The 24,187-nt window shown below is 54.9% G+C and overlaps 1 protein-coding gene across 1 annotated transcript in view; it reads right to left on the reverse strand.

The window, feature by feature from the left end:
• The window catches only part of CSMD1 (CUB and Sushi multiple domains 1), an 858,055-nt gene that overhangs the window by 388,122 nt on the left and 445,746 nt on the right, over positions 1-24,187 (reverse strand). The window contains exons 4-5 of the mRNA XM_059685840.1: positions 23,101-23,295; positions 13,119-13,326 (exon numbers count right to left, since the gene is read on the reverse strand). Of these exons, the coding sequence (XP_059541823.1) occupies positions 13,119-13,326; positions 23,101-23,295 (403 nt within the window). The remainder of the gene's footprint in view (positions 1-13,118; positions 13,327-23,100; positions 23,296-24,187) is intronic.

Below are 24,187 nucleotides of genomic sequence, written 5' to 3' on the forward strand. Positions count from 1 at the left end.
CTGCCGCTGCCGCAAGAGAATCATAGGTATTATGACTGTAATTACTGACGCAGAAGCCTAACCACCCAGGAGAAAGGGGGCTTTTACGTGAAGTGCTCAGCGATGAGAGGATTTCTGCAAAGCTGTCAGATGGGATGCGAGGTCCATGTCATCTAAAAACCTGCCGTACTGAAGCCCTCTCCCCACCCCTGTCACTCAGGAGACGCTGTTAGCCAACGTCCGACCGAGTGACGGACACAAAGGCCACTGGTGCTCCCTGTGCTGTCCCTACCGTGCCACTCACCTAGGAGGTCGCCTGGGCCCACGCAGCTCTGGGACCAGATACACTCTCCCCCTCCCTCTCTCCCTCTCCCTTCCTTTCACTCTAAAAAAAAATCAATCAACATCCTCAGATGAGGATAAAAATAAACCCAACTATACGATGCACTAATAAGTCACAGAGGAATGACTGCCGTGGCCTGAAGCAGGATGGAGACCCTCCCCCACAGGCGGCTGCGGGCCTGGGGTCCCCGCCTGGGGAGGGTCCAGCCTTCATCAGGACGATGGGGCTGCACAGTCCCGTGACCTGGGGGCAGGGCTCCTGTGCAGGGAACGCCAAGTCTTCAAGCAGGTGGACAGCGCTCACTGAGGGAGCGTCCCGCACGGATGGACTTAAGGCCAGGGTTGGCCCCGACTTCATGTGCAAACGACAGAGAGGACAGAGAGGACGGGGCACTGTGGCGAGCTCTCAAACGGGTCCTCTTACACCCTGCTCTCCAAAGGCGCTTGTCTAGTCTTCACTCAGAAACGCATTATTCATCCATCACTCCGAGCTACTGTCGCCCTCCGTTCCTTAACCAACAAAGCAATATCCTGTTTCTATCAGCTGGCACAGGGGCGAATGCCAGGCTCACACAAGGTATTGGCGGCATGTTTACCAGTCATTCCATTAAACATACGATGAGAATGAAGCGGGGGTGTATTTAATATGAACTGATAGAAATCTACGCCTCACGGGGAGACGTGTTTGCCTGCCTCTGGTCAGAACCTAATAGAGAAAACTCATTAACTCTGGAGTGGAAACTCCACAGCAAGCGGCACAGCTCAAGATTTTCAATAAGAAATGACGGGTGTTTATTTTTTAATCACTGATGTACTGGTTTTGTGAATATTTAATGAGTTTTTTAAAAATTAATAAAATTTATCTTTTTACGTTACTCTTACCTGACAGAGTAAACTCATACATTTTCCTCACACAGTCAGTACTTCTGTGTGTTTTTAAAAATATTTTCATTGATTTTTTTAGAGAGAGGAAGGGAGGGGGAGAGAAATATCCATTTGAGAACAGAATATGGATCGGCTGCCTTCTGCACACCTCCTACTGGGGATGGAGCTGGAGACCTGACCCGGGCATGTGCCCTGACTGGGAATCGAACGGACGCCCTTCCGGGGCATGAGATGATGCTCCAACCCACTGAGCTTACCTGTAGGGCTGTCAGCACCCCGTTCCTACACCAGAAAGGTGCCCATCCCAGCGCAGGCGAAGGCACGTAGGTCTTTGTCAAGCTGCTTACTATCATTAGCGTGAAACCCACACTGGGGCAAGGTGCTCCCCTTTCGTGGATCATGCATCTGTTTCCAGGACCTAGGCAGGTGACCAGCCCATGGTGGTTAATACATAGTCATGGATACAGCTGATCCCAGCTCTGCGGGATCCTTCTCATCCTATCATCAGGAGCAAGTGACACAGCAGGAGCTGCAGGAGAGCAGTTACACTGTGACCCTGGACCCTGACGACACCCTGATGCCTGGTCAGACATGCCGGGCTTTGCCACGGCTAAGCATCTCTGTCCAAGACTTCCTGTCATCGACGCCTTTGGTCTCCACAGGGACCCGTGCAATTGTCCCCATGAGCGGTGCTATTTGTGGGTGATGACAACGTTTCTAGGTTGAAAACTCCACGAAGGCAAGGACTTTGCCCACAGCCTAGACAAGCAGGTGCACCTTAAGGTGAGATGAATGAATGAATGTGGTCGACGAGCAGGTGCACATTAAGATGAGATGGATGAATGAATGAACGTGGTCTCAGTAGACCATCTCCCTGCCAGAGAAGGAGGTGGAGCTGATGTCAGCTGCACGAGGGGCCTCGCCTGCACGTGAACTGGGGTTCCTCCGGCTGCCAAGCCCTGCTCCTCGCACAAGATGAGAAACCTTCCCAGTGCTACACTGTTGCCTAAAACTATTTTTGCGTTTAGAGATGAGATTTATGTCAAAGCCAGATGTTATTAGGAGAGAACAGCTGCCTCGTATTGGGTTTCCTTCCCAGGTATTTATGCCATAAACAGACAAATTGTATGCGTTGCTAGGCTGGCCGTGATGACCCACTCTCTCACTCTGTGCACTCGATGCTGATTTTTCCCAAAACACAAAGCTCACTGCACGGGGGAGAGTGGCCCCACGAGGTCCAAGGAAAGGGACGCACAAAAGCACGATTCGTTTGCAAAGTATTGAAAGAGATGATCATCTTCATCAAGAGACGCATTTCTCAAAGGAGCCGACAGTGACATGGAGGCCAGGGCCACACCCGCTGAGAGCTGAGCTTCACGCCTGTCTGAGGGGTCCCTGCCGCGGCTGGAATGAGTCCGGGCCCTTCCATACGGAGTCTGCAATATCAGAACGACGGTGCTCACAGTGCCCGTTACTCATGAATAACAAGATAATCATAACGGGAGTTGTCCGGTGCAGTGCACATCACCCAGACTCACCACCCATGACTGAGCCCTAGGTGCATATACTGATCATATTCTACCTAGTAGGCTCTAGGAATTCCTACAAGACGATCCAACTAGACTACGGGATCCCCGAGGGAAAAGCTTTCCTTCCTTCCTTAATACCCTGCCCCCCCAGGACAACCTAGAGCAGAAGGTACAGACATAAGCAGATCGTCCCGCTGGCATGAGGCTCAGAGGCTGAGCATCAATCTACGAAGCAGGAGGTCACAGTGCGATCCCCAGGCAGGGCACAGGGCACGGGCCAGGGTTGTGGGCTACATTCCCCGTGCGGGGCGTGCAGGAGGCCGCCGATCCATGATTCTCTCTCATCATTGATGCTTCTATCTCTTCTCCTCTCTCTCCCCCTTTCCCTTCCTCTCTGAAATCAATAAAGGTATATTTTATAAATAAATCTTGCTGAAGGAAAATGTACAAAGGAGAGAGAGAGACAGAGAGAGAGAGAGAGAGAGAGAGAGAGAGAGAGAGAGAGAGAGAGAGATTGATTTCTCTAAAGGGCCTGGGACAGCATGAGTTTGACTGAGAATCATACTGAGGGAGACTCATGGGTATGTTACTGTTGACTTTCATATCCTTTTGTTCAGAACAGCAAATATTTTCAATTTTCTGGGGCCAGGCATAAAGTCCAGGTTAAATTTTATTTTCCAATATAACAGGGAAAACCTCTGCCACTCCCGAGAGGGGCTGGCACGCCTCCCTTCTGCTGACGAGCGTGTGGTGAATGGCCAGCTCCCTCTTTTTGCCATAGATTCCTGGAAATTAAAAATTAAATATTCATTCTGGCCTCTGCGATTCCGTTCGTGTCCACTTAAGTGAATGAACCCACTGCTCCCGGCTTGCTTCTGTTTCATGATGTTATGCGGCCTGCGCTGCTCAGCCAGGTCACTGGGAGTAACTGCAAACAGGTCACGAGCAAATCTAATAAACAAGAGGCCGTTTAGCCATGTGGGTCCCTTCTCCCACACGAGGCGCAGAGGCTCCGTGCACACCCGCCTCCTGTCCTTACGTTACAGCTTCCCCTCCAACACCCGCCCTGAGCAAGACTCACCTGGTGGCTGCAAGTTTGCATTTTACACCCGCCCGCTCCACCCTCAATAACAGGTTCCCGAGAGCGTCCCTGGGGATGAAAAACCAAAGCCAGGCTGCCTGCAAGGAGAGGTCCCGTCTAACGGAGAAACAGCGTCGCGTCGGCAGTGTGACCATCAGATCGGAGGGACAGCCCGCCCCGGCCCCAGGGGCCCGACCCCACGCACCTGGCAACACTGAACGGGGCGCTTCCGGCCCAGAAACTCACACCCCCAGGGACCAGCCGCTCACACACTGCTCTCCCTCCTCCCATCTGTTCCTTTCCCGAAGCACACATAACTTCACCTCGTTTATAAAATATTCATAATTCACAGATTTATTCAACCATATTCTTTCCTCCGGATGCAGAACCTACCTACCCTGAAGGCGTGATTGCGAGAGTCCGGGAGGCCTCTGCGACCCTAAGGGTGTCCCTGCCCTGGCCACGCAGCCTTCACACGGCTGACCTGGCAAAGGGCCTCAGCAGGCGGCGCCCTCCTCCCGGGCTAATGGACGGACGCGGCCTGTTTGTGGGGCATCATTTGAATGAAGAGCATCACCCGCATCGGCCACACGCCTCCCGCCAGCTGGGCTGTAATGACCACCAATTGAACACGGGGGCTGGCATGAGAGGTGTGTGCCCGGGGTACCACACACGCCTCTTACATGCTAACGCTTTAAAGGGGACACAGCTCCCCTTTCCGGAAGCTCCCGCTAATGACTGAGGCCTCGTCTGCCCGCCAGACCTTCCCATCAGCTGTTATTTTTTAAAATTTATTTTTATTGATTTCAGAGAAGGGAGAGGGAGAGAGAGAGAAACATCAGTGATGAGAGAGAATCATGGATCGGCTGCCTCCTGCACGCCCCACACTGGGAATGTAGCCCACAATAGGGGCAGGTGCCCTGACCTGGAATGGAACCGTGACCTCCTGGTTCATGGGTCCTCACTCAAACACTGAGCCACACTGGCTGCCCCATCAGCTTTAATGAAGGGAACTGGGGCGGGAACAGGGAGCCCAGAGGGTTTGGGCCATGACATGCACTGGGCTGCGGCCACAGGTGCCCGCTTCTACCGCCTCCTGGAAATCTGCGCTGCAGGAAGGTTAGAAGCGCGGAAAAGAAAGGCAGGGCCGGGTCCCCCGTGGGTGCGCCCAGGTGAGGGTGCGCCCAGGTGTGGGTGCGCCCAGGTGAGGGTGCGCCCAGGGGAGGGCCCGGCAGGTCAGATGTTCTCCTTCCCCCTGAGCACGCGCCGTCCCTCCTCCCACCTGCGGCTCCGCTCACACACAGTGCAATACGATGCAGCCTGGGTTTGAGGTCAGAATGTAGGGCGCCCCTTTCCTGAGGGCGGACGGCCATCTGTTGGCGTTTATTCTGGACACAGTTCGGAGGAGCTAGGCAGGTGGTAGCAGGCTGCCGCAAGGAGATGTGACAGGCAATCGAGGAGACGCAGGGAGGCGTCCGCATGGCCAGGGGCCACAGGGAGAGGCCGGGGGCTGGGTCAGTCTGTCTGAGGGGCAGGGACAAGCTGTGCCCCAAGTTCATGGGGAAGCCCCGTGCCCAGTGTACCCACGTGAGGAGGGGAGGCTGCAATGACTGGGGTTAGATGAGGCCAACCTCAATCTGCTGACATCACAGGCTCAGGTGTACGTCTTGGCTCTGCATTTGGAAGGTCTGATGTGGAGCGATTTGTGCACCTTTCTGAGCCTTAGTCTTCTCACCTGCAAAACGGGGTAGAAACTGCACAGACGTTGAGGGCCGATGGTGGAGGCAGAGGAACTCATGGGTGCCAAGCACGCACCACAGGCCGGCTCCTGGGGTCAATGCACAGATCCCACCTGCTGTGGTCGCCGTTACGAGGTGCGCCATGAGGAGCAGGGCGCAGATTCACCCCAAGTTCCTTGTATAGCATTTAGATCTGCCCTGTCCATTTAGAAGTTTCCGTGTCATTAAGAAGCACGACTTTACAAAAAGCTGTATTAAGTCCTGCGGGGCCAGAGGCTGCCCAGAGAGGCCCGTCCCAGAACACAATCAGGGGATGCACCAGAAGATCAGGAGGTGGGGGGACATCCAGGCACCCCTGGGGGATGCCGGGGAATGGAGAAGCTGATGAGGGAAAAGGGGGAGAGGCCGACAGAGGAAAGGGGGCGGGGGAGGGTCCCGCTGGCAACAGGACAGTGACTCTCAGTATTACCACGGCCAGACCCAAGGGCAGAGCTAGCCCAGCCCAAGCCCACCCCCTCACAACCTCCTGAGAAGGCAGACTTCTCAGGCAAAGGGACAGGGAGGGGGTCACCCTGAAGCAGACGCAGCTCTGTGAAGCCAGTGGAGCCAGGTCAGACAGGTCTGCAGGCTCTGGATCGTGGGATGAATGTCCAGAAATCTAAATGGTTGCAAACCGCCTGGGTCAGTGGTTAAGCATCATGAACTATGAACCAGAAGGTCAGGGTTCAATTCCTGGTCAGGGCACATGCCCAGGTTGTGGGCTCCATCCCCAGCGGGGGGCGTGCAGGAGGCAGCTGATCCATGATTCTCTCTCATCATTGATGTTTTTCCTCTCTCCCTCTCCCTTCCTCTCTGAAGTCAATAAAATATATTTAAAATGTATAAATGGCTGCAAACATCCTCTGCTCCCCCCGCATTTAAAATGACCCCCGTTATCATCAGACCTTGCCCCGCGCATGCACTGAGCATCGGTGAAGGCAGATAACGGAGTCCCTTGCAGAGCTGGGAGCAGGACGCTGCCCGAGGCCGACCCCCCCCCCCCAAAGCTGTGGGGAGCCCCGTTTATTTCACTCCTCTCTCGCTCTTGTTCCTCCAGCGCCTCCCTCGTCAGCCTCTGCTTCTCAGACTCCAGCCGTGTTGTGACTCAGCAGGGCCCCGCGGAGGGAGTCCTCATTACAAGTTCATGATCATGGCCCTGGGGACGGCGTTAGGTCTCTCCCTCGGGGGCCTTCTAATCACCTCGGGGACAGTCAGCCGCAGCTCGGAGCAGCCCCGGCGGATCCCACTCAGAAACCCGCACACGCACTCGCCAAGCAGGGCCCGCGCCTGGACTCAAGGCGCAGCCGGTGGAGGCCTCACTCAGACGCCGGGCCGGCGCCCCCGGGGAAGCTCCACGCAATCCCGGCGCCCACAATCTGACCGGCGGCCGAGGAGGGACCGGCCTGGAGCTGGTGGCCGTCTTCCAGCCCAGCGTGTCCCGTGTCCAAGCCATGGGGTCCTCGGGTGCAGGTGGTGACAGATACAGGCCTGTCAGCACATGTTCCATCACGGACGTGGCCTCAGATAACGCGGGCACGTGGGGTCACGGCTCACAGACGGTCACGGGGCGAGTGTCCGTCCAGGTGCGTCCAGCACAGATGCACGCATGGGACCGGGGTTTGATTCCTCACTCAAAGAGGGGAGAGTTACAGCCAGGGTTGGATTGGAACCCACTGCCCATCCTTGGCCCAGGGCTCAGGGTCTATATTATCACACTCAGCTAATGTCAGCCTCACGTTCCCAAAGCGCCTGGCTCCTGGCGCCCAGAGAGAGGACCCAATGGGCGTTTGTTTCATCGCGAGAAAGTCCGGCTTCCGGTCAGACACTGCTTCCCTGCCGCTCCGTCGCTGGGGTGACCGTGGTGACGCTGTGGCTGCAGGGCCTGCGCGTCCTCGCGTCTGTACCTGCGGGGTGCACCCCCGGCTGAGAACACCCTGCATCTGCCACCCAGACCCTTCCCAGCCTCGGGGCCTCTCGCACCCTCTTTCCATGAGGCAGCCTTTGGTGACCTCACGGGGACGTCCCCCTGTCCCCACGCCGAGGGCATCTTTGGCCTCTGTCCCTGATCCGTCCTTTTCACCGCAGTGGATCTGGGCTAATGGGCGCGGTTCACGGGGCCTCTCTGGCCGGAACCGGGGCAGGTTTCTGGCCTATATTTTAATCGTCGCCCAGCAAGGTAAGGATCATTAACCTCATTTGATGGTCAGGACACGAAAACTCCGAGGATTCGACTAACCAGCCACATTCCCCAGCTATAGACGGAAACGCCGTCTCGTGCGTCGGCCTCTGCTGGCCTGTGAGGTCGCTGGGCTTTGCTGGCCCGAGAGGGATGGCCCGGGAGAGAGGGCGCTGGGGTGTGGGCGAGGCGCAGGTTGGTTCAGTCACTGTCGGCTCAGAGTGAGACGTAGAGTGTGAATGGCGCCAGGCGAGGGCCAGGCCAGGGTCTGTGCTGTCTGAGCAGGAACAGCCGCGCCCACACCCACACCCCAGTGACCTGAGTCCCACCAACCAGAACTGCTCCCCGGTCACAGAGTGTCGATGGCTCGCACATCGTCACCTGATCCTGAGTCCTACTGGCCAGGATGATGTTGAAAGCCCTGAGAAATCGATGGCAAAAAAAACCTGTTTATTCTCTCTCTCTCTCTCTCTCTCATCTCTCTCTCTCTCTCTCTCTCTCTCTCTCTATATATATATATATATATATATATATATATATATATATATGTATATATGTATATATATTATATATTTGTTGTTTTTGTTGTTGTTAATCCTCTCCCGAGGATATTTTGCCATTAATTTTGGAGAAAGTGGAGGGGACGGGGAGCGAGAGAAACATGGATGTGAAAGAGACACATCGACTGGTTGCCTTCCACATGCACCGCGACGGAGGCCAGGGATCAAGCCTGCACCCCAGGTTCATGCCCTTGACCGGAACCAAACCTGGCCCCTTCAGTCCATGGGCCGATGCCCTATCCACTGGCCACACTGTCTAGGGCCTGTTTACTAGTATCTCCCTAGCCCAGTGTTCCCTGAAAGAGCTGAGAACAGTTTTCTCCCCAACGCACAGCTATGAACAGCCTGACACCACGCGGATGCTCCTGGACCTGTGGGCGTCACTGCAACACTGTGCTGCTCATCGCTCATCCCTCCCGCCTCTCGCCTCTCAGGGCTGGAGGGTGCCTGAGAGAGACACATCCATCGCTGCCCCCGGCACGCCCCCTCCCGGGGATCACACCTGCAACCTGGGCGTGTGCCCTGCAGGGGATCGAGCCTGACCTCCTGGTTCCTGGGACGATGCTCAACCACGGAGCCACGCCGCCGGGATCACCTTGGGCTTTATTCTCGTGGCTCAAAGCTCAGTCATCGGAGGGTCTGAGACACTGACGGGTGCTAAAGGCGCTGTTGTCCTGTGTCCTCTCCTCCACCCACATGTTCCCTGCCACAGGAGGGAGCAGGGAGGAGCCGCCATTACACGAGGGCACACTGGGGAGATCCCAGTGCCCCTGCTCTTTCCTGTCCAAACCGCACACGGACCCTGAGCCTTTCCCACCACATCTTAGTGTAGACACCACAGCAGCTCAACTCTGCCTCAAGCCATTGCTTTCTTCTGCGTCTTTACCAGTCAGGAGTCAGATGGCCACCACCCAGCCACTCTGGGGAGATAGGGTGCTCAGCTGGCCTCCCCGCCCACCTGGCCTCCCCACCCACCTGGCCTCGCCGCCCACCTGGCCTCCCTGCCCACTTGGCCTCGCCGCCCACCTGGCATCCCCGCCCACCTGGCCTCCCCGCCCACCTGGCCTCGCCGCCCACCTGGCCTCGCCACCCACCTGGCCTCGCCGCCCACCAGGTTTTATTGTAAGAAACCCCATAACGGCTGGGCCGGTGGCAGAGAAGGGGCTGGGGCAGGGTGGGGATGGAGAGCCGGCCTGTGGGCCTGTGCACAGTTAGGATCGGGAGGGACACCTCCTCCTGCGATGACCTACAGTCCACAGGGAAACAGGAGCCTCACATTGACAGTGCAGCCAGCTCGGCGATGACATCATCCGCCACACTTAGACCCCTCCGCCGTCGCCATGGCAACCCTCCCCTAAAACATAGCTGAGTTGGTAATTTCACTCCAAATTAAATGAAAATCGGGCTAATCCCATTATTGGTCTTAATAGTTTTCCAAGTAGCTTCTTCTCGAGTGCCCTTGCTTGTAGGTCCTGTCTTTTTAAAAATAGATTATTGGGAATTATGTGTGTGGGCGCACCCAGGCCACGGGTGGCCACCAGCATCCCCCAGCGGTGACAGCGCACGACCTTGTGTGGAGTCGGGCACAGCCTCCCACGCTGCCACCCGGGTGCTTGTGCCGCTCAGGGCTGGGCGCTTGGGGGACACACACCGTGTGGGCCTGGGACCTGCCGGAGACCGTCACACTAGGATCGCGTCCAGACACGCTTTTAGGGAGAAGCCACGTCGTGCATGCATGTCTGTCTGAAAAGGGCACCTCAAGGGATTCCGTTTCAGAGGTAAATGTGCTCGCACGTTCAAGCTCTTTAGGGAAAACTCCTCCTATCGCCTCCACTGCAGTCACCGAAAGACGAGAGCTCCGTGAACGAGAGGCCCTACAGCCACGCCTTCCAGACAACATGCCACCCAGAGGGCTCTCTGCCTTCCCCAACCGCCCATGACGCAGCGTGTGTGCGAAACTCCCTGTGGGTGGGCGCCTCCCGTGGGGTCACGTGCACAAGGCTGTAGGATGCAGCAGGAGCCCTAGACCCAGCAGAGGGGACTTCCTGACGGCGTGCCCCTCACCAGGGCTGTCCTGCTGGGGCGGGAGGAGAGGGGAGACCGTGTAATTGGGAGTCAGAGCCCTCTGCGCTCTCAGCTTCCTCAGGGGTAACTACCAACCCGGCTTCGGGGCCAGACCAATGTAAGAATATATGTCGGGCCCGGCCAGTGTGACTCAGTGGTTGAGCGTTGACCCATGAACCTGGAGGTCATGGTTCAATCCCCAGTCAGGGCCCATGCCCAGGTCGTGGGCTTGATCCCTAGTGTGGGGCGTGCAGGAGGCAGCTGATCCATGATTCTCTCTCATCACTGATGCTTCTCTCTCTCCCCCTCTCCCTTCCTCTCTGAAAGCAATAAAAATATATTAAAAATAAAGAATATACATATGAACACAAAACTCTGCTGATGGCTGTGGAGAGAACGCATGCGGAGGGAGCCCACAGGCGGGCCCGCCCATCAGACCAGGAGGCACACAGGGTCCAGAACTTGCCCAGCAACCGCCCGTGTTTCCAATTTGCTCCCAGATCACCAGCCTCGGGGGCTGGCAGGGCCCTGGGCAGGCTGCAGAGAGGTGAGCCTGACCCAGAGCCAAGGAGCCAGGGGGCCGGTCCCGGCTGCTGGGCCATATTCTCCCCATGACAACGATGTTATGGGCCCCACCTCTGTCGTGAGCCCCACGGGACATTTCAGCCAGAACCCAACTTGTGCCCACGCATGACCCTGCCACACACACTTCCCGGGTCTGCTATTCACGCCCTCGGGCCGTGTCCGGGGAGGTACCGTGAGCGAAGCAGGCAGCAGAGAACCCGCAGGCGGGGCAGGAGAAAGGAGCAGGACCCTCAGAAAACACCTCCCCCTCCCGCTCCCTCCCGGCGCCTGGAGGAGGGCGCCTGCTCTTCAGGAGGAATGCCAGGTGCGGGCAGGGCCGCGTGCCCTTTGCAGCTTGTGTCCAGCTGGATGGGCACCTGCTTCCCACCCGTCTTTCCTGGAGACTTTGGTGTGGGCATGTGCGCCCTGCAGCTTCTCCCTCACGAACCACGCTTGTCCGAGCACTTTCCTGATCACGGTGGATGCTCAGCCCGCTGCACAGCACATCACCCATTTCCCTCTCTCCTCGCCTGACATGTGAGACCCAGTGCCCACCATCCTGAGGTTTCCTCATCACTAAGGCCTTTTCCCCACTGACCGCATCGTTTCTGGGCCCAGGCACCCCGTGCTGTGCATCACAATGATGTTCTGAACCAGAACCCTGCGATGTTCCCCCGAGAGGATGTGGCACCGCGGACTCTCCACCGTGCCCGGCAGAGACCGGCCCGGCAGGCGGTGATGGGTGCGTTTACAAGGTCACGCAGGACGCCCTTTGCTGAGTGGACAGTCGCGTGGTTTGACCAAGGCCACAAGGTTTGTTCGCGGCAGAACGTGGAGGATTATCTCAGACTTTCAGTTCTCAGCTCAGAATCCACGGACTGTGATGTGAGGCTGAGTGAGAGCCCCGATAATATCAACACGCTCTGAGGGTTTAAGTGAAAACTGTATCATTAAATCGACAGATGGGCCAACTGGCTCCATCTCAACTGTTCCTCAAGATACAGAATCTGTGGAGCAAAGGCGACAGAGGCCGTGGTCACCTTCTCTCCCCTGGAGTGACACTGAACATACGCGCAGCAAAACCGACGCGGGGAGATGATGTGCCCGTGAACGGGAGCCCTCTGCTTGGAGCCATGAGTCTCAGGAAAGGAAGTGAAATTCAGGAATTGGTTTATAACAGGCGGCCCCAGTGATGACGCCTTTGCCCTCGAGTCTTGGTGTTGCAATGCCAACGGAAATGCAGAGAAATATCCGCACCACGCATTTCACGTCCTCTCCCACCAGCGCACACAACGCCACCTCCCCTGTGTGTTCTGCCTGAATTTGAACGTACTTGTATCCACGTTAGCTGTTACTTCAACATCTGAGCTCGATTTCTGCTGCCACTGTTAAAAAGCTCAGAAATTAAATAATTAAACCCAAGGAAGCAGTTCACCCTACAGATGACTTAACCCAAGACGCACTGGAGGCCTTGCAGCATCTGTTCTCTAAATTCTCCCTTTCCAACCGCACTCAGAGACGCAGCTACCCTGTTCTTGCACCAACACCATGAACCTAAGTCCAGCGCAACTGACCAGATGCAGTGACTCCACGCCAAGCGCACCAGGGCCCGACTCTGTACCGTGTTGGAGCCGTGTACACAGTTTTCCCGTGACCCCCACAGTGGTCACATGACTTCGTGCAGCATCTCCAGGGAGGAGACCAGTGTGCATCCTGCAATCGTGCACCTGCAGCCGGCGGGTCAGGGACAGGGCATGGCCACAGTCTAACAACATCTGATCGACTCTGGATTCAGCTGTGATATAGATGACGTTGTAGTAGCCCACAGAGCAAGGCAGAGAAAGGACACACGTGCCCTCCCATGGCCTCCAGAGACCTCCAACCACCTCCAGCGACCTCCAATGACCTCCAACCACCTCCAGCGACCTCCAATGACCTCCAACCACCTCCAGCGACCTCCAATGACCTCCAACCACCTCCAGCGACCTCCAATGACCTCCAACCACCTCCAGCGACCTCCAATGACCTCCAGCGACCTCCAATGACCTCCAACCACCTCCATGACTTCCAACCTCCAATGACCTCCTACAACCTCCAATGGCCCCTGCACGGCACCGCGGAAGCCCGGTGTGGCAATGGGACGCACCCTCCCGCACTCACCACACGGACGGCGCCTCCGTCCCGCTGATCTCCAGGAAGTCGTAGCCCTCCTCCAGCTGGAAGTCGGTGAAGACCAGCGCGATGGTGTCCCCGGGCTCGGCCAGGACGGTCCACGTGCAGTCGGCGTTGTTCTCGTACTCGGACGGGAAGTGGGGGCTGGAGATGCTGCTGCTGGTGCCCCGGAGGGTCCCCCCGCAGGCTCCCTCGGCTGGAGGACAGAGGAAAGGGAAAACGCTGTTAGGGATTGTCTCGGACACAAGGGCATCGGCAATGTCACCGGGGTCAGTGACGGCATTTCCTCACCAGAGACCGAGACGCCCTCTGAGGGTCTCTGCGGGTTTGCGCCTGCCGTTCTATGGGAAGGGACAGGGTTAGGGTCACATCTTGTTGCTAAGAAACGGCCCCCCTCAGAAAGGGTGCCATAGGCTGAGACCCGGGCTGCGTCGCTGTCACCATCCACAGTCACAGGCAGGTGGACAGCGGTTTCCAAGACATTCTCCAGCCCTGGAGGAAGGAGATGAGCGGCCACATTCAGACCTGAGTGCTCGTGGCCGCCGTCCCTTCGCTGCGATGCCGGCTTTCAGAGGCCGTGCTCCTAGGGGAGGGCGCCACCCCTCTTCCCCAGGGAGTTTGGAAGGTGCCTTCGGTTTTGAAGTTCAGATAAGCTAATACCATAAGATGGCAACACACAGACACATGGACTCATCCAAAGTTTCCAAGGAGGAAACAGCTGTGTGGAACGTAAAAATGGGAATGTCTTGGGGAAATGCCAAGTAAAACGTCAATAAAGATGAAACACATATAAGATGTAAATGATATGGTGCTAAGTGGTGGGAGGAAAGGAGGAAGGGAGGGAGGGAAGGACAGAGGGAGCAGGAAACAAGTTCCCCACCCATGACCTAAAGGCTCGGAGGACCCGAGAGACCCGCCCCCACACCTCTGCCCGCAGTTCATTACAGCGCCAACAGCCAGGGGCCATGTGACCATGGAGACACCCAGGACCTGGGAAATTCTCGAAGATCTCACTGCCCCATCCCTGCCAGGAGTGAGCAGGCCGAGGCCGGGTTTTAATGGACATGGACTGTGGGAATCTACTCACCCCTGCAGAGACCTCCTGTGAAAAAGGAGGGGCAAGGAGGGAGCCGTTTCCTCTTTCGTTTTTCGTGGTTTTTTTTGTGTTTTAATCCTCACCCGAGGACATTTTCCCCTTGATTTTTAGAGAGAGTGGAAGAGAGAGGGAAAGACAGAAACATCGATGTGAGAGAAACATCCATGGGCTGCCTCCGGCATGAGCCTCCGACCAGGGCCTGGGCCAGGGAGGAGCCAGCAACCGAGGTACGTGTCCTGGACCGGAATCGAACCCGGGACCCTTCCGTCCGCAGGCCCACACTCTATCCACTGAGCCGAACAGGACAGGGATGTTTTCATGCTTTTATTGATTTCAGAGAGGAGGGGAGAGGGAGAGCGACAGAAACATCAATGATGAGAGAGCATCCCTTGGCTGCTTCCTGCACGCCCCCTATGTTAACGGAGGATCATTAACAGATGACTGAGATCCTGGCTTCTCACCTTTGTCCTCTGCCCTGTGGGGCCTAATTCTCTGTGAGGGAGGCTGCCCGTGCGGCGTGGGAAGTTCCGCAGCATCCCCGCCTCTGCCCACCAACGGCCAAAACTGCCCCCGCAGCGTGCTGACCAGCGATGCCTCGGACCCGGATCCGGCCGTCCTCCCCAGCACAGGGTACGGCTGAGCACCTCAGACTCCGACGCCGGTCACTGGGCAGTGCTTTCCCGGCTCCCGCGGGGGTTACCCAGAGCCCTCGGGACAGGAGGCCTCGAGCCAGACTAACATGCCAGCACTGCTCGTTCTCTGCGTCAAGGTTAATAATTTACTGTGAGGTATTTGGCTTATGTAAATGTATTAGAACAGAGAGAGACCTACATGGCATTTTTCCCCTAAATAATCTGTTTATGTTCCGTAACTTAATTAAAGGGATGAGAGTTACTGCAGCTGTCTTTGGAAACGGTTTCATTTTGGACAGACGTTATACAATTTTCCCATAAAGAATAAGCCCAGATAAATGAAGTTAATTAGGAAACAACTATTAAATTTCCTAAACTAAACTATTTTTAACTCTTTAGAAAAACCTAAACATCAGTATAGCTATAACAGATCCATTGTGGTTGATTTTATTTAATATACCTCTAATCCTATTTGGGTGGAAAGTGGATTTGATACATGTAACTCTTTTATAAGACCAACTAGAGGCCCAATGCACGAAATTTGTGCAAGAGTAGGCCCTTGCAACCCCGGCTTCGTCCGGAAGGTCGTCCAGACTGTTGTTCCGCTGCTCAGCCATTCAGTCGATTTGCATATTATGCTTTTATTATTATAGATTATATTTTGAAATTCATAACTTTATAGTTTCTGAGATGTGTTTTCACGGCCTTAGCTTCACTCATTATGCAAAAACTAATAATACAGAAATATAGTAACATGTTTTTATTAAACATGTTATTCCAATTGTTCATTTGTACTAAAAACAAATGCTCTACTAAAAAACACATATAAGCTTTTGAAAATGGGAGCTCATTAGCCAGAAGTAGGAAAATCAGAGCCACAGACCCTCAGCAACCATTCCTTACACTGTTTACACACACACACATACACACACACACGTGTGCACTGCAAGCACGCAACACACAGGAGCACCTAAAACTAACGGACATTCTTGCTTCCATCTGTAGTAGAGCTCAGGAAGTATGTCTCAGCGCTGTGGCTGTTGCAATGGTGTGAGCACACTCCACCATGACATGCTTCCTCGGCACACCAGGAAGTAGCAACGCCCGCCTGAACCAACTCCTAGAGCCACGTGCACAGTACCCCAGCCTTTCAGCCGTTGGTCGAATATAGCAATGTGTCTCCCTCTGATTGGTCACCTATAGCAACGTGTCTCCCTCTGATTGGTCCCCTCATGCTATATATACCCCTGTAGTTCCTCAATTAAACGGATCTGCGTCAATGAACCTGGTCCCCGGGGTCGTGCATGCAGACGCCCTAGCGCGTTGGGGCCCTGTCGTCCTCACCCCCGAGGGATCCCCTGCTTCATCCATTCTTTCTCTATAGTATGTCCACTTTCATCAGCAACATTGATCATTTTAAAATTGAACTTGAATCTTAAAATTTTCTGTCCTAAACTGTTAAACTTCCCATGTCACCCTGAGACTGAAGTCAAAGGTGGCCAGGCCCTGAGGCATGGACTGTGTGCTGACTCCTGCCTGCCTCCCCGCGCCCCTGCCCACCCACCTCGCTCTGTCCCCTCTCCCTCCCTTTCCTCGCTCTGGGGGGGCCACCCTGCCTCCGGGACCAGCGCCTGTATGTCCCTGCCCCAGGCCCTTTGCACTCGTCACGCTGCCCATGGCCTGCCTGCTGCCCTTGGCGTCTGCGTCAGTCATACTCCTGGGCCGCCTTCCCGGGCCGCCAGGTACAAACAGGCTCCCCTTTTCGTCACTGTCCCCTCACTGTGCTTTGCTTCTCAGCAGTTCTTGACGTGCAAAGTCCTAGACCGCACGTTTCAGGGACTCGGCCATGTGGTTGTGCCCTCCATCCTAGAAGGCAGCCTGGAACCAGCAGCTGGCCTCCGGTCTTGCTTTTTCCTCTTTGGGTGGGTGCCTGCAGCATTCCCACAGCTCTGCTGCCTGCAGTGAGCCTCTATGCGGCCACCCTTCGTACTAGAAGTGAGATTGTAACAAAACACATGTCTGGGCTCACGCATGGCATCAAACTATGCTATTTCTAAGGAAAGACGTCAGGAAGTAGGTTAACCGAGTCATGGAAATATAGAGGCATCTTCAAATGCAAGGTTTAAGAAAGAGTATTCTAGAACAACTGCGCAAGACTACGTGGAACCATATGTTAGACAAAAGCTAACTGTGGAGAAGCAAGGTGGGTCCTTGTAGGAATCCCCAGGGTTAGAGGGCCCCTGTGTGTGTGGCTGTTTGTTTACAACAAGTAGCTAAGCTGCCGCCTGGCAATTTTCCTTTACACTCAGCAGAGCAGCAAGGAAGTTTCTAGAAGAGATAAAGTCAGGCAGGCAGAGAAAGCAAAGTAATCAAAGGAAAACATTAAGAAAATGAGATTATGAGCCAGCTTCCTGGCACCCGGAAGAATTATTATTTTTTAAAGATATTTTCATTGATTTCAGAGTGGAGGGGAGAGGGAGAGGGAGACAGAAGCATCAATGGTGAGAGAGAATGACTGATCGGCTGCCTCCTGCATGCCCCACACTGGGGATCAAGCCTGCAACCCTGGCATGTGCCCTGGCAGGAATTGAACCGGTGGCCTCCCAGCTTCTGGGTTGATACTCAATCGTTGAGCCACACCTGGCTGGGCCTGGAAGAATTATTTCAAATTCCACAGTTAAGCATGTAAACTCAGGAATAACATATAAAAAGTAAAATGTATTAAAACAAATAAGTAACTATTAAAAATAAACCAATTCTGGCCGATGTTTAAATAATACAGTTATCCTATATAATAAAAGCCCAGCGACCCAATGGCAGAATGATCAGTCGACCAGTCTCTATGACACACACTAACCACCGGGGGGCAGATGCTCAACGTAGGAGCTGCCCCCTGCTGGTCAGTGCGCTCCCAGTGGGAGCACACTAGGCTGACCAGGATGAGTGGTGCTCCCACAGCGGCTGATCCCCGCAGGCCACGCCCCCCACCAGTGCACAAATCCATGCACAGGGCCTCTAGTATTAATATAATGAAAGCTCTTTTTAATCCATACATATTAATAAGCAACTATAATGTATCAAAACTATTACTTTTATATTATTAATTTTGCTATATCCAGAGTAATTTTTTTATTTAAAAGCTGAAGAATTGGGGCAGGGCTAATTAAGTAAATGCTATTTAGAATCCCCCCCCCCATATTTTTTAAACATTATACAGAAAGAAAGTTAAGTTAGGTCAAACTGTCGTGCAAATACTTGACCATGAGAATTAGCACACAACAAGTATTTGTCCACGAAATGATGAAAATGATGAGAACCAGGATGGAGTCACTTCAGCATTTTAAACATGTGCCCCCAGGACCTTTGAGGGAAGGAGTCAGCGGTTGCCAAGTGGGTGGGCTTTGGCTCCGACACCCGATTTCCCTCCGAGCAATTCTTTCTTTTTTGTTTTTTTTAATATATTTTATTGATTTTTCACAGAGAGGAAGGGAGAGAGATAGAGAGCTAGAAACATCGATGAGAGAGAAACATCGATCAGCTGCCTCCTGCACATCTCCCACTGGGGATGTGCCCGCAACCCAGGTACATGCCCTTGACTGGAATAGAACCCGGGACCCTCCAGTCCGCAGGCCGATGCCCTATCCACTGAGCCACACCGGTTTCGGCAGAGCAATTATTTCTTTAGCTCGGTTTCCTGTACTGAGTTTTCACAAAATCTTGCACTTGGAAAAAATGATTCTACAGCTAAAAAAAAAAGTGTGAATGTCATCTCGTTAATCCAAGAAGATGAGGTTTTTAATAAAAGATGCGTTTGGGTCTACTGATTCCCGTAAGTGGGGAAATATTCTAAATGTAAGAGGAAATCACAGCTCGCCATTTCTCCCAAGGAACCTCAAAACTTTTAGAAGCTTTATTCTAAACTCTGAAAGTATCACAGGCTTCGCCTGGGTATAGACGTTGCTAGGAATATAACTTGAGGGCATAATACAAAATTCAGAATAAAACATTATTTAGAGACATCCCTTGCACATTTATCAGAAGGGAAAATGGAAACCAACTAAATGTTTAATAAGCTGTAAATCATTAAAGTATGATGTGTCTGCACCACACAACCATCTGAGGGTTTCAACATGGCTCAGTGGCTTCCCAAATTAGTGTGTTAAATTTACCACACGGAGGATATGCAACCAGATGCAGTCTCTTCGCAGTGTTAACGATTGTGGGGGAGACTCCAGGAAAGACACACACATGCACACACACATGCACACACACATGCAGACACACACTCATCACATTGTTTTCTAACCTGGGAGATACTATCTAACGCGCTGACCCTCCCTGGGGCCGCACGGAATCTGGGAGCCAGTGAACCCCAGAAGCCAGACCGACCGTCCGGGCTTGAGGGAGCCGCCCGCTTGCTGTGTAACCAGCTTTCGGCCCCTTCCTGTACCTGTTTGCTTCTCTGTAACTGGCGAGAACGAAGGTGTCGCTGCTGAGGGTTGGTGTGAGGTGAAGTGAATTGATCCAGGCAGAACCCTTAGAACTAGGCAGGCAAATAGTATCTGATCAAAGTAGCTATTATTGTTTCCAACCACCTGGCATGCAGTGATCACACAGTGATAGCTTATTGGATAAATTATTGACACGCATTTTTCATCTCAGGGCTTAAAGGTTTTGCTGCTTCAGGTCAGACTCGCCTTCCTGGTCTACACAGTGTTTGCACCAGGAGCGGGTGCTGCTCCGAGGGCGGAGAGGCTGACAAGGAGCTGGGGTGGGGGCAGGGCAACACTCCTCCAGGGGCTGAGCTCAGAGGGGCCCAGAGACATGGGACACACACCCCCATCTCCATGGCTGCTCCTCCGGTGCGCTCACCACCACGCGTGTGCTGAGATCATGGGGCGTTCACACTCTCCCCGCTTACTGAGGTCTCTGTAAGAAGCACTGGTCTCCTAGGTCGCCTCCACCCCCCAGGTCGCCCCCACCCCCTAGGTCGCCCTCCTCCCCCTGGGTCGCCCCCCCCAACCCCCTCAAAGATCGCACATCTCAGATGTCGGACCCTTCCCCCTCCCGAGCTCCTGAAACCCTCCACAAGGTCCCTGACAGTCAAGGTCAACCATGAGCAGCACGTTCCACATCACAACCACGTCCCTGGTATCCGTGCCCTTTCCCCGTGGAAACCCCACGTCTCCTGAAGAGCTGGGACCAGGAAGTCCTCCCAAGCGGTCAGCATTCTGCTTCCACAGCCCAGGTGGCCCCGGGCCTGGGGCTGGACCATACTTCCAGGATACATTTGCTCTTTCTCCCTAAACCCTCCCAGCTGGCCACCTCTGCTCCTCAGAACCTCGCCCCTTCCTCCTTGAGGTCCTCCACTGAGTCCTGGTCAGCTCCAGGCCGCATGAAGGCTCCCTGTCAGGCTCTCCGAGTCCACACTCATCTCAGTTCTTGCTGATCCTTTGAATGTTGGTTTCAGTTCGTTCCCTGTACCCTCTCCCAACAACCCAGCTCCTGCTCAGCCACCCATTCTCACCGTCGCCCTTGATCCTCTCTCTACCAGGAAGTGGGTACCGCCCCGAGCTGCCCTCCCGATGCCCCGTGCTCCCACCTTAACGCTCTGTATTTCCCGGTCATGTGGTGAACACCTTCACTCCAACCACCCTCTGGCCCCACAGGACCGAGAGGCCTCTGATCTCGCTGTCCTCTCACTGTCCTTTCTCAGCCTCTTTGCGCCCTCAACTGTCCCCTTGTCATCCTTAGGTTCCATGGCCCTCATTTATTTATTGATTGATTGGCCACGTCATCACTTAAATCACCCCCTCGCACGTGCCGAAACTCCAGTGTCAATCTCTTGAATTCAAATCTGAACCAAATGCACATGTCCCCCCTGCAGGTATGTGTGGCTGGAGAAAAACCAAAACCAAAAACACATGCTCGTGGGTCGAGCTCCGTGGTCGGCAAACTGCGGCTCGCGAGCCACAGGCGGCTCTTTGGCCCCTCGAGTGCGGCTCTTCCTAAGCCTTAGGAGTACCCTAATTAAGTTAATAACAATGTACCTACCTATATAGTTTAAGTTTTAAAAATCTGGCTCTCAGAAGAAATTTCAATCGTTGTCCCGTTGATATTTGGCTCTGTTGACTAATGAGTTTGCCGACCACTGGGCTAGCTGTCAACGATGGCGCCCCTACTCCACGTCCCTCCTCTGAGCTGTCCTCCCTGGCGATGTCCATGTCCCACCTCCTTCCTCACCCCGGGGGCGCCTCCTGCCACATCCGCACTCCTCGGTGCGGTGGTTCCCACCACACGAACAGACACACCATTCGGAGCAGCCTGATCACCCGCCACCGCCTTCTGATCGCCTTCACACTCCCGCCGACAGAAGTCCTTCCTGCGTGAACGGACACGCTCCGGCCCGGGATTCCCCCGCAGCTGGGTTCTTGCTTTCATCCCTGACCAGGATCTTCAGCCAAAGCTGTGCCTCTCTCCCCTCTCGGAATGGTCACTCCCCTTTCATCGGGGACCGTTCTTAGCTGCAAACCCATGATAACTGTCCCCAGTCCGCGTGTCTAAACAGCATCGCTAAGGTGAGTGCACACCTCGCCTGTTCACACCTGTTGCTGGCCATGAATCTGACGGGCGCGACCCGAAACCTAGAAGAAAACACCTTTACCTCCGGGGCCCTCACCTCCCTCCCGCCTTGTTTCCCAAACCCCTTTCCCGGCGACACCCCTGAGGAGGGCCCACAGCTGCAGCCCTTTATCCCCCTTCTCGTCTGGGCCCTCTCAGCCACGACTGGTCCCCACTGGCCATCGCACCTGCCCTTCGCAAGAGAGCCCTCAGCCCTCACCTTCCATCAGCGCTCAGCACCGTGGACAGTCCTCCATCTCCGCTTCCTCAAAAGACTTTTTCGCTGGACGTTTCACGCTTTTCTGGGGTCTCAGAAAGGAGCAAGTCCGTAGGAAGCTGCAGATGGAGTGGAGGGGTCCCGTGTGCCCCCCTGCTGTGCCCCCCCATGATTTCCGCTTCCCTCCTTGTACACAGACAAGACCAGAATGAGCGTCCATGGCCGCTGTACGGCGGACACAGAGTTCTGTTCACCGCTGTTTCCATTCACTGCTCACATGGCTTCCGCTCATCTCCTCGCCGTTTCGTCTCAGCGTCCTTGTTCGTTTCCTTCCATCTCCAGCCTCAGCGTCAGTCCTCGCACCTCATCCCTGTGGACCCCGCCCAGGCTCCACTGTCCGGATTTAAATGCCACGTGTGTGCTGGCGTTTTGGAATTTTCTAGTTCACTTCCAGACGCCCCTCCTGAATGTCGGCGTGCTCTTCCCAGCGACCCGCATGCCACAGCGTGGGGATGTCTGAGGAGCGTGCTAGGCCCAGCGGCCCCACATCCAATTCTCCGTCTTCCCCTTCCCCAGTCTGAAACTGCCGGCCTTCTCACTCGCAGGGACGCCAGCTCCACCTCCCGTGGCGATAGAGGCAAAGCCGCCGCGGGCTGGCTGACCGCCCCCGTGTCTCTCAGACCCTGAGCTCCTAGAAACACGACCCTCGAGCTCCTTTTTCCAAACCGTGCCCAGAAGCCAGTGGCATCGCCAGCCTCACTCCCCAAGGGCCCCCCGCCCATCCTGACGGTTGCCATGGCGTCCTGTAGGCTTGCCACTTGCCCTGCCCCCTCTACGTTCTTTCCTCGAAAGAGCAGCCAGAGCCCTGGCCAGTTTGACTCAGTGGATAGAGCGTCGGCCTGCAGGCTGAAGGGTCCTGGGTTCGATTCCAGTCAAGGGCACATGCCTCGGTTGCAAGCTCAATCCCTGGCCCTGAGCTCTGGGCCCGGTGTGTGTGTGGGGCAACCAATCCATGTGTCTCTCTCACATTGATGTCTCTCTCCCTCTCCCTCTCCCCTTTGCTCTGAAATCAATAAAAAAATATATTTTTAGAAGGAAAGACCACATCACCGTGGACATAAAGGTATGTATTAAAGCTCAGAAAATGCAGCCTTGAGAGGAGACTGGCCCCCTGATAAACAGTGATCAACGGTGCAGAGGTTGAGAGGGTCTGAGAATAAGAATGAAGGCAGCTCTGGGGATTTAAGGAGCATCACTACATGTGTTCCTGACTTTACACACGGTTTCTTGGTAACAGAACACGACTGTGGGGAACAGAATGGATGACCTGGGGAGGGGCCAGCAGGCGAGTCCCCTGTCATCAGCGGAAACGGACAAGGCCAGCCCCTGGCGCCGGTGACCTACCTCTGCACAAGGGGGCCGGGAAGTCCCAGGTGGCGCCGCTCCCGGGGCTGACGATGCAGGTGAGCGTCGCGTGGCCCTCCAGGACGTAGCCGGCCAGGCAGCTGTAGCGGATCTTGTCTCCGATGTTGAACCTGGACCCGTGCAGCACCCCTTTCAGGATGTCCCCGGGGTTCCCGCACGTGTGGCTGGGCAGCACTGGGGAGGAGAAAGGAAAGGACAGTGAATGACGGCCCTGGATTCAGGTCGGTCTGTCGCTCAAAACATGCTCCTCCTTGAAGATGACAGTGAGCACAGCAGCCAGCAGTGCTCCCATCCGGCCTGACTGTGACCAGGGACATGCATGCATGTTTCCCATCCGCCACCTAGCACTTCTGTACAGATCGTGTTTAGCTACAAACGACTGCGTTTGGTTAGGGGGGAGGAGAGTGTCCATCCTCAACGGTGTCTAGACCACTTTTCTAATCGTGAGGGTCTACCCTCTCCTACAGGCAGCAATCAGACAGCGCAGTGGGACTGGGGTTCTGACAAAGCAATTAGCATACATGAATAGTCATGCCACATGTACTCCACGACCAGCACTGCCTGTACACACCACTAATCAATGCTTAATCAATGTCTGGTGGATAAGCAACTTAAAAAACTAAAGATCATTTGTTAATCTATCAGACTGTAATAAAATTGTTCCATTACTGTAGTCCAGTCAGCTGTGAGGGTCTGTGCATGGATACAGTGTCTGACTCACAACACAGTGGTAACCACGGCTTTCACAACGCAAGTACTGCACTCGCTTGCTTCGCAGTCCGGCCCTGACGCTGTCCCTTCCTGCCCGGCTCCCTCTGTGTATGTGTAGGGTTCCTTCCTCGTGCAGATGCCCCGAGACCTCCTCGAGACGAAGCCGTCGCACCCGAGAGCATCGTCTCTGACCTCGTGGGTGTGATTGGGTGCTGACTAGAGGCCGTCGGCCGTGGTTGGCTGTTGTCTCTGCCCTCGCGCTGTAAGTCAGCCTGCCACCCATCAGGCTCCTGCTCCCCTGCAGTGCTCAATAAACCAAGGGTCCTACTGTTCAAAGGAATGGTTTCCGAGTAAA

The sequence above is a fragment of the Myotis daubentonii genome, chromosome 2, assembly GCF_963259705.1.
Source record: "Myotis daubentonii chromosome 2, mMyoDau2.1, whole genome shotgun sequence".
NCBI lineage: Eukaryota > Metazoa > Chordata > Mammalia > Chiroptera > Vespertilionidae > Myotis > Myotis daubentonii.